At 49.2% G+C, this 10,811-nt stretch overlaps 2 protein-coding genes across 2 annotated transcripts in view; one reads left to right on the forward strand and one right to left on the reverse strand.

Moving 5' to 3' along the window:
* Positions 1 to 1,663, forward strand: part of THYN1 (thymocyte nuclear protein 1) — a 4,063-nt gene extending 2,400 nt beyond the window's left edge. The window contains exons 5-7 of the mRNA XM_009871875.1: positions 420 to 515; positions 1,159 to 1,309; positions 1,422 to 1,663. Coding sequence (XP_009870177.1) covers positions 420 to 515; positions 1,159 to 1,309; positions 1,422 to 1,468 — 294 coding nt within the window. The 3' untranslated portion in view covers positions 1,469 to 1,663. The remainder of the gene's footprint in view (positions 1 to 419; positions 516 to 1,158; positions 1,310 to 1,421) is intronic.
* A 3,301-nt stretch (positions 1,664 to 4,964) lies between these two features.
* VPS26B (vacuolar protein sorting 26 homolog B (S. pombe)) lies at positions 4,965 to 8,300 on the reverse strand (the record flags this gene model as incomplete). Its single annotated transcript, XM_009871876.1, has 5 exons — positions 4,965 to 5,199; positions 5,751 to 5,893; positions 6,466 to 6,641; positions 7,413 to 7,577; positions 8,144 to 8,300. Coding segments are annotated over 5 exons (788 nt in total), but the record flags the coding sequence as incomplete, so codon positions are not given.
* Positions 8,301 to 10,811: the final 2,511 nt, after the last annotated feature.

Below are 10,811 nucleotides of genomic sequence, written 5' to 3' on the forward strand. Positions count from 1 at the left end.
CAGCCAAGTCAAGTGTTGCTCCACACACTGATTAAAATCTGATTCACTAGATTCTAGCCAGCTGAGCCTGCAAGGCGGTAATATAAAACCTAGGCCACAGAAATGGTTTTTAAGAAGAGAACTTGTCACAAAGACTACCTCATCTACCCATTTTTCCTCTGTTGCATGTGCTCCTTCCACATTGCTCTCCGAAGAGGTGATGATGCTTCTTTGACAGTGATACTCTTCTGCAGTGCTTCAACCCGAGAAATGTAAAGGAATCTTGCCATTAGAGTCCAGGGAAAGCAAGGCTGATCCTGACACCAGGATTATTCCTTCTGTCTAGTCACAGCTTGCTTAAGGGCATTTTGTACCCTTTGCAGACAATAATTTTTAACTAACAGAAACTTGTCTCACATTCTTGTCCCCTTCTGCTTCAGATTGTAAAGGAGGCGTATCCTGATCACACACAGTTTGATCAGAAGGATCCTCATTATGATTCCACCAGCAGAAAAGAGAACCCCAAATGGTCCATGGTAACGTAATAAACTAAATACAGCTTTTTCAAGCTCTATGTGCAAGCCAAGCGAAGGTACAAGCCTCTTTGCATCATACTGCACATCTTCTTAAGCTTCTGTCCCAGCCTAGCTACCTTTTTCTCTTGAGAAAATCCGATCCTGATTGTTTTCTCTACCTTTTCCCCTGTCTCTTCCAGAAGGGTGCCAAAATGTATCCCCCTAAATTTTCAAATCTTAACTGGGATGCTGAGCTGATGTCCATGCATGGCAGAATTCTGGGTTGGGAAAGAGAAGGAAGACCTTTAGGTGCTACTCTCAGTCTACAGCAAACAAAGCTGTAGTTTTGAGGCATCCTAAATTATAGGAAGGGACTGTTCACGGGCTGTCTGCCTCCTGCATCTCCATTTTGTATTGTCTGTGACAACATGAATGCATGTTGCTAGTGTACAGAGCTAAGATTCATGTAAACAAAGCACCTGCCAGAAGAATCTGAAAGTTCTTTTAGCCTTGAGCAAGGAAAAGCTTCCATACCCTTCTGAGGTAGCACACATCGGTCATTTGCTTCTAGTTGAAAACCTTTGCACTCCTGAAAGATCTCATGTGACATGTGGAGACTGTGTTGTTCTCCAACCCTGCTCCTTTGCTGCCTGTCACTTCCCAGGTGGACGTCCAGTTTGTGCGGATGACAAAACGCTTCATCCCCCTTTCTGAAATCAAGGCTCACCACCTGGCACATAAAGGAGACGGAGGCCCCCTGAAGAACATGATGCTCTTCACGAGACAACGTCTTTCCATCCAACCACTGACAAAAGGTAAGAACGTTCTTCTCTGGATTCTTGGTGCCTTTCCTTCTGAGAGCAGCCCTCACCTACACAACTTGGAAGCTCCACTTACCGCTTTTTCTCCCTTACCTTTTCAACGCAGAGGAATTTGATTTTGTCTTGAGCCTGGAAGAGGAAAAGCCACATTAAGAAAGTGACAGCAGCACAGCTTCTGCCCAGCCCGCTGACGCCTCCTCCTGAACCAGCACAATTCTCAAGTTCACTTGCTCAGACACAGCAACAAGAATATGCCCACACATGATTCACAGCTACACGTCCCTTATTCTGATACACTGTTATTTTTGCTTATTTTTAAATAAAGCCTTTTAGAATCAATTGCAGCTACTTGATTTTTCATAGTGGAAAAATCTGCAGTTTATCTCTTGAGGGATGAAACAAGTACATCCTCCTTGACGACGTTCACTGCAGGATCCAGTGCAGTTCCACCTAGTGCAGAGGGATGTTTTTCTGCAGAAAGTTTTCACTAAGCTGCTGTCTGGAACAGGAAAATTTAGATGTACATACAGATGCAAAGCAGGCCACAGGTAACTTCCTGCAGGTACAAAACTTGCCAGGTTATTTTGTACCGACATCAGGAAGTAGAAGAAGATAAAGCTACCTTGCTCATTTATAAGCTACATGGGTCCTCCACCAGCACAGCTTCTAAGCAGTGACATAGCTTAATAAAAAGACCAAGAATTTCTAAAGATAACAAAGGACAAACTCCTTGAGCATGTTTGGAGGGCTGTACAGAATGGCACTTGAAGAAACATGTCTTAATAGCATGGAAAAAACCCAGACCCAGGCCCAGCAGTATAAACCATCAGACAAACTCAGGCACAGCATCTGACAGCCAAGGCTGGCTCTTTTTAATTGGAGAGACAAAAAAACAAGTTTTAAAATACAGCCATTGAAAAGACGACGAATTAAGAAACATGTAAACACAGCAGAGGCTTAATTACAGGTTGCACTGCTTGGTTTAGTACTTGCACTCTCCCTCCTGCCTGGCTGCGCCTGGGAGAGAGGGAAAATGACCCAAGTACCCAACAGAACCACCCAGCTCACGGGGAAGAGACGGCTCGAGTAGTGTCTGCCCCTTCCCACGCTAATGAAATGCTGTTCTAAGTACCTTGTCCTGGAGTGACCTTAGGCTTCAGCTTCTCTCTAAAGACGCTCAGCACATCTGCTCCACAGAGGGGCTAGCGGGTAACAGGTTGAATGGTCCGTTTCGATTAAGTAAAAACGGGTCATTTCTACATTCTGATTCCACAAATAGGGACACAGGGGAGAGGGGCAAAAAATTAGGGTAAAAACCCAACCCAACACAGAGGCTCATGCACCTTTTCCAAGTAATCCCTCCAGAAGTGATGAACAGATGTTTAATAGAAGTCTCCTTACAGTGCATTGTCTTGCCGGACAATTATCTTACATCCAGTAGACAAAATGCTCTGGGAATGCAGAGACATCTTCATCCATGGGCTTTCTTTAATAACCACATGGCTCACAATCAAGAGGAACAGGCAAGGAAAAAAGATTCTAGGTGGGATGGGAGCTGAGGGAAAGCTAGCGGGCGGTGAGGTGGGAAGATAGTCTGCTATCCCCAGGGGCTCCCAGCGGAGCTGCCCCTGGCTCGGAAGGATTGTATATGGCCACGCACACGTGGTTCCCCCGCACAGAGTGGGGAGTAGAGTGAGTGTCCAAAGTAACACCCAGATTCCTTTGCCATGTGAGACCTGCAGCACGTTACCACCCTTTGCCGTGGCGTAACAAAGTAGTTGTCTAAAGTAAGCTTTTGCTTCAGTCTTAGGAAGACACAGCTCCAGCCCATGGCACAGACTTCTCATGTAAAGAAAAGCAAGCCACGTCTTCACTGTTAGAGAGCAGAAACATGGTGTGACACAAGCAGTCAGCAGATCATTAGTGTCCTCTACAACAGAACGAGACTGTCCAGCTCTACTAAAAACCACAACCTTACACGTGGTGAGTAAAAGATAACTTACTTTGGCAAGCAGAAACACACATTTATCACTGAAATACAGTAGCTGTCTTAGTACATAAAAAGCTCCCCTTCCCACCCAGGCCCCACTCCCTCCACCGGCGCCATTCCACTAAACAAGCAGAAGATAACTTCCATTTCCCAGCTGCAAGACAACTGTTCTACATCCAGCTGTAGGACAGACGCAGAGGACATTCATTCCAGAGTCAAAAGGAAGCTGGACAATACCCTAGTGAGCCACAAACTCAAAGAGAAATCCGGGCAAATCCCACTTGATTAAGCGCTCAGATCCCAGCATTAGTGCAGGTTTGTCTCTCCATCTGGTAGGAGGTCTAACCACCTGCTTCCTCAAAGGGCAACTACGCAGGCTGGATATTCTCCAGACTCAGCCAATCAAGTCTACAAAAGCCACATCTGATTTTTAATGGAGGAGTGAGTCCCTTCTGGGAATGTTCTCATGATTCTACTTAGCTGAAGGCTTTAAGAAGCTTATTTCAGAAAAGAAAAAACTCGCATTCAGCTTCTCAGTTTCGTGGCATACCCCCTGACCCCACTGGTGACTTCAGCTCAGGCCTCAGGAATGTGTCTCTGGAACCAGAGAGCTCTACCATCCCTCCAGCTGCTGCCTGGCTTCATCTAGCAGCACACACAGGCCACGAGCTTCTTAAAACAACTGCATCAACTTTCTGTCCTTACTAATCCCCATCATGCAGGTGTGAAACAAAAACCATACGTCTGGCCCTACTGCAAAGCCTGCTCTGTCACAAGGACACAAGAGCAGAGCCATGTGTGCAAGAGCCTCCATTTCTTACCAGCCAAACCCATTCTCTAGACCTCTCGTGGCTGCTCTGTCCCTGCGCTGCAGCACAACTGGGCCCTGTGTGAGTGCAGCAGCCACGGACTGAATCCCAGGGGCACTCAGGCAGCTGCTGTGACGAGACTAGGAAGGCACTGCTCTTGGCCAGGAGCCTTCCTGCCCCTACTTCTTGCCCGCCCAGTAGCACTGGGACCCTTCACCGCTCTGCCCCTTCCTACCGCATCCGCGTGCCTCGCTCCCTCCTACCAGCCACGGCTCCCCCTTAACGCAACGCAGCAGGCGGGAGCTCCGCAGCAAGGGCACAGCCGCCCGCCCGCCGCCCGTGCTCCGGTGTGGCAGTCCCAGGGCTGAGTCAACTACGTTATAGAAACTGTGACAGGGAATCCAACGCCAGCACAAAGAGGAAGGGGAGGCAGCGAGGGGATAACACTAAGCAATTTCATGTAGCCGCACCTCAGGCTCTGACTCCCTCCTCTACCTCCCAGCTAATCACTGCATCCTTTTCCCTCGTGAAGATTTCAGAAAGGCAAGAAAAATATCCATCCTACACAGCCCCAAAGCAACCTCCACACCTCTGGGAAGAAGCAGCGGATTTGGCCTTCACTTGCTCTCTCCCTCCCCACTGCCACACTGAAAGGGTCTCGGGGCAAAGAGGAGATCAGGCAGCTCCGCAGCCTCCGGACACACGCCTCAAAAAAAAAAAATGTAGCTGATTGGGAAGCACTGAGGTATCTTTGACTCCGCACCACCAGTGCTCCACCTTGCCTTGCCCTTCCGTCCCCTTCCCACCCTCTGAGTCCTTTGAAGAAAGGAATTAAGTCAAAAACGGGTATTTATTTTCGTGAAGTCTCTGAAGTGTTTTTTCTTCCTCCTTGCTGCTGCCCCCACTGGCTCCACCGCAGCCTTCCTCTGCGTGGCCTCTCACTGCCGGCCGTTGTTCTCTGCGGGCTGGCTGGGGGTCTTGGCCTCGCTGTGTGAGGAAGTCCCCTCAAAACGCTGGGAGGCGATGGCTGCTTGGTGGGACATGCTCTTCCTCACTATGTCTCCTTTCCGCCAAAGCACCACCTCCTGCAGTAACACAGCCAGCAGGGCTTGTCAGGGCTTGTCACACCTTCTCCTGGCCCCACCCAGACCCAAAGGCTGAACCCGGGGAGATCTCAACCCATGCTGGCATGTTCCACCTGCAGCCGTGCGCGAGGCCACTTGCAGCGGCAAGCAGAGGCCTCGCAGTGCAGTCTGCCTCAAAATTTAGGCAGAGCGCTCCTCCCTGGGATCTGAGGCAAGCCACTGGATGTCTAGGGCAGCTCTGTCCTATTGCTGGCAGCTACCACCTTGGAACCAGTAAGGTGAAGCACAGAAACTCCACCACAGGGCAACAGAGCGGAAAAGAAGTCTCAGTTAGGCACCTTCTACCTGCATCCCCACCACCACACACACCTGACCTGCGTGGACCATTCCTTGAGACCCTCTTTGCACACTAATTGATCTAGGCCTTACAGATACTTCGTTAAGGACATGAATCTCCCCTATGGGAATCCCAAATACCCAGGAGTTCCTCATAACAGTATCCCACACGACAGCCTCCAGGTGCAAAAAGAACTAACAGCTCCATTTCTCACCTGCTGTTTAAAGTAGCGTCTCTCTTCCTCATCGATCAGCACCAGATTGAGGTAATAACGCACCGAGAACTTCTTATTGATGTCCCTCATCGTTGGAGTCAGCTCGTAGCCAGCCAGAAAGAGCCTGATGGGAATGGACTCCCCTGCAAAGTGCACAGAACCATCAGCACAGAGAAAGAGATATAAAAAAGGGGAGCAACAGCAAAACAAAATCTCACTAGGCCACAAACTTTGTGACCAGATCCTGCTCTTGCTGACAGCTATTCCAGCCCTCTGCTTCAACAGCACAGCACTCATTTGTGACCTGCATCAAGACAGCACTGCAGGAAAAAAATGAGTAAGGTGACATTTTCTCTGGCCGGTGACTCTACTGAGCAATGGAACTGAAAAACAAAGAGACTGGCACAGAGCTAAAATACCATCATTCTGCTCCCAGCTGCAGCAGTGCCAGCTGGTGGCCCATGCCAACATCTATCTGCCACTGCTTCATCAAAAGAACTCATGCACCTCATTCTGCCTCAGTTCCCCCTCGTCATGCCAGAGAAGGAAGGAGATTATGTTTAATCACCTACATAAAGCACCATGAGTGCCCCAGTGAAGCAGGATGCATACTACTACTGAGCACACAGATTCAGCTGAAGCTACTGCAGGACTCGTATTCCCACCCCAAAGGATGCCAGAAGAGGAATTCTGAGCAGTTCCTGAGCCTTCTCACCTCTCACAGGTGCTCCATCCATGATCTCATATTTAGCTATTGTGTCGTTCTCATGATATACGTTGGGTCCGGTCCCTGTGGTTTCTCTCTTGATGATATCTATCTCCATGTGTTTGATCTTGATTCGCACCAGCAGGAAGTAGATCTTTCCAACGATCACATCTTTTAAGTGATACCTGGCACACGGAGGAAAGAAGCACCGCAATCAAACCCTGCGCAGCAGACCGGGACTCAGACTGAAGAGCGGGAACCTGCTTGTCAAGCACTTTGCTCTTATCTGTGGCCGCAGCTCCAAATTTCACATGCTGTATCAACCACCTCCACTAGGCTGCTCTAAAGAGCACTTCATCTTTCACCCTCCCTTCTTTTGGAAATTGATGAGAACGTTTAGCATGATCAGATAAATTAAAACCAGAATTTCAGGCTGAATATCTGCAAGAAACCCCTGCGACAGCAAAGCCTCCAAACCCAATTTTTTAGGTCAATTAAAAGTAACCCAAATGTTACACTGCAGGGAGATTTGCTAGCATCAGCATTAAAAGTAGTTTAAGAGAGTTTTTTCCAACTTCTGTGCCTGAATTAAGGTCACGCTTCAGCAGTATTGTCTGGTAAAGAGCAGACACTACACTTTGAAAACCCTCGGAAATACTGATCTTGCTGAAGACACCAGAAATTCCACGTTACTGCAACAGCCTCACGCTGTGCTCTGAGCTCAGGCACAGCCACTGCTTCCCACTCCTTGGTCCAGAGGGCACATCTGTAGGGCAAGGAGAGGAACCCACAGGTCCTCAACCAGGATCCAGCTGTCTGCCAACCTCGCTGGAGCTCAACATGCAAAGAATCCCTCCGAGGATCACGCGTGAGACACGTGCCTCGGGTTTCCAAACCCAGCTGTCCACTGTAGCAGATGGTTCCCCACCGCCACTGGCTGCTCTTGAGACACTTACTTGGACTTGTTATACTCAAACTCAATGTGCAGGCAATCCTCAATCCCCACCTCCATCTTAATAGAGGAGTTGAGCTCTGGGTAGGTGCTCAGAGTGTGCACAACTATGTCCATCTCCTTCACCACGTCGTTCAGCCTGCGGCTGACAGTCGCTCGGAGGAAATACCTGCAAGGAGAGTCCCCCTCCTGTTAGGGCTGTACAGGTAGCAAGAGAGATGAAGCAGGGAGGGATGTGGGGCTGAATGGATTGTGCCAAGAGATCTAAGCAGTCTCACTGGCTTCTGGAGCAGTTAATACCCCAGGTTGGAAAAGACAGAAGGGAATTTTCAAATGGCTCTTCTAAGACCTCTCTAAAATAGGCATCTGATTGCATATAGAGCACAATTAAAGTTGACAAAAGTGATTACAAGACAGCAAAAACGTCCCACTGGAGACTAAAACAAACTATTTCTTTCTGGTTTTGAATTACCAAATAGAAAGTATTTGCTTTATTCTGAAGGGGCTGATTTGTCACTTAAATGGGACAAAACCGGTTCCATAAAACATGCTTATAAAAGTGGAGCCCTCGAAGACAGCCTGTTACAACTCAGCCCACCAAAATTCATTCGGAGTTACATTACAAGCTTGTGAGGATGTCTGGCAGGGGATGCTGCACTCCAGCATCATCACAGTAAATATCAGTACTTGCACACTGCAACACAACCAAGAGCTCAGCGAAAGGAGAAGACTCACCGCAACTTCACGTTCTGCCCTGTATAGGACTCGTAAGGTTTTTCCACATGTGTGAATTCAAAGTCAAATGTCTGCGACTGAGTGAATTCACCAGGACGGGCCAGGTCTTTCACCAGAGACACAAACTCATGGTGGTTTCCTCGGTCATAGTAGAGTTCTAGAAAGACATAAGCACAGGTTAAGCAGTGATGCTTAATCCCACGTGACGCAGTGAGGAAAGGCAGGAGATCTCACACCTACAAGCAACTCTCTTGTCCAGGTCACCACTTCCTTTACCACTTGCTCTCCATTGGAGCTGGGTGCAGGCCAGAACTTTCCTCCCTGAAACGGGGTGGAAGAGTTCCTCAGAGCCTCACCTCCCACATCGAATCAGGAACTTGGCTCGCATTAGAGCAACACAGGTCACTCATTATCAATATTAATTATGTTCAGACAGTTTGAGGAGGCAGCAGCTCACGCAATCCCTTCCCATAATGTTCCACACAATATTCCAGGCCAAAGGCATTGCCACTGTGAAGAAAGGAAGAAAACATCACTGCTTCTCTGAAACAGCAGTGACAGAGCAAAAACGACGGGTTAGGAGGCTTCCAACTGTTTCTGCTTATCCTTTTTCAGCAAAGAGTTGGAGTGGTCTTGATTCGCACCAGGGAATAATGATGAGTGGAGATCCACAGGGATTCTGCACAAAGGCAGCCCCTCGCTAACCCCCGAACGGCCGGGCCAACACCGATGAGAGAGGAGCAGCCGCCTTCAGTTCAAACCAGCTCAAGTAACCGGCGCGGTCACATTGCTTCAGTTTTCCCCACAATGTCCTCGTGTCAGCAGGCAACAATTACAGGTTTCCTCATTTAATGAAAGCGATCCTCTCTGCGCTTGCATAAAGTTTTCTCCCTTAAGTCAAAGCAACAGAAACTTACAACTCTGCAATTTGCATTAACAGCTCTGTATTACACGTAACCTGCCCTTCCCAACCCTGCGTGTGAGCTGTGTGACTACGAGACACCCACGCGGTCCTGCTAAAAGGTAGAGCCGGAGCCAATCTGATATGCTTAGATGAGGAAACAAAAAACCTAAGTCATCAGACGATCATACACACACAAGTTCACTGCCAGCACTGAACCGTGCAGAGGAGGCTTCGTTCAGGAGCAGCGTTCAGGAACGGCAGCAACACTCAGCTCTCTGCTCCTTGAGATGCACGACGAGACTTCAGCTTTTAAGTGACGTCTGTTTCTTACACCCTTTTGCTCACCTTATCTCTGTAATGGAAATACTGGCACTAAAACACCCCTTACTTAGGCAGAACAGCAAGTGCCATCAAGCCCTTCAGGCTGGCCAGGCATCGCTCCTTTCCACCTCGGTCCTCTACCTGTTAAATTGTCTCACAGAGACACTGACCTCATGGCGGTGAGAAGCTGGAATGTAAGGCGAGCTGGTCTGAGACGGAAAGCACTAAGGAAGTGCCATCGGCAGGACGAACTTCAGTGCTTTATCCAAGTGGGCTGACAGGCGAAGAGCAAGGACTAGTGTGCAGCCACAGCAGCTCCTAACGCACCCGCCTGGGCAATAACGTGAATTCAGAGCAGTTATTCTACATATGCATGGCTCCAAAGCATTTCAAAACAGGGACTCAGAGAGCAGGTGAGGCAGCACAGAGGAGAGAAGCAGGAAGAGAAGTTCCACTGAGGATCATAATCAAATAGGAGGTCATAAGCTAGGTCCTGATGAATGGGCCCACTTATGCTCCATCGTTTACAAGCTCTCTCTGCCTGTCCTCCCCCTTTCTTTCCAAAAAGCAGTGTTATGTACAAGTGAGGCCACCAAAAGTGTGAAACAGCACTATTGGGCTTAGGTGGGAAACCTTTTGGTTCACTTTCCTACACCGTGTGATTTACAAGGCAAAGGGAGCAGGCCCACGGCTCACACCATGGTTTTGAGGGTTAAACCCTCAAAAGGGCCACCGACATGAGGCATCGCCCACTCTGAGCACAGTCGGGTCACTGGGAACATCTTGAAGTTATTTTGGCTTGTGGGACTCGGGTCCGTCCATGGAACACAGACATCTCCACTCCGAGCGAGGAGTGGGCGTGGCAGCTACCTCTCCTCTAAGAAAGCAGGAAATATGAAATCGGAATCGGTTACACGCACAGATAACCACAAGTTTTGAACAACCTGAAGTCACCTAACTAACCGAGCGTGGAATAAGAGTGATGGAATCAGCCAAGCAGAGCCTGTAGGCCTCAAGAAAGCTGATCTACCTGGGGAAAACACATGGTGGGGCAGGGAAGGTGCAGGCGGTGATTGAGCCGTACGGACAAAACCCACCCAATTCACCGTCTTCGGCAGAGCCGCTGCTTCTCTAACCAACTCCACAGGCACGCAAGAAATGCAAACTGACAGCGAATAAAGACAGCCTGGAGAATACCGCCCGGGAGCTGGCGTTGCTAGGATGTCCGGGCTCAGCCCTGCGTGCGCAGGACAGAAGCCCAGTCATACCCTGCCCGCGAGCACGGTGTGCGTTCTGGAGCTGAAACCGGTGACCGAGCAGAAGCGAGAAAATAGGGCGAGAGAACAATGACCTGGAAAAGGACTGGAGCTCCCTCCCTTCCGCCGGGGCTCAAGCCCAGCGAGCAGGCCGGGCTGCCCAGCTCGCGCGGAGGGTGGGATGACA

This window comes from Apaloderma vittatum, unplaced genomic scaffold (assembly GCF_000703405.1).
Source record: "Apaloderma vittatum isolate BGI_N311 unplaced genomic scaffold, ASM70340v1 scaffold29876, whole genome shotgun sequence".
Taxonomy (NCBI): Eukaryota; Metazoa; Chordata; class Aves; order Trogoniformes; family Trogonidae; genus Apaloderma; species Apaloderma vittatum.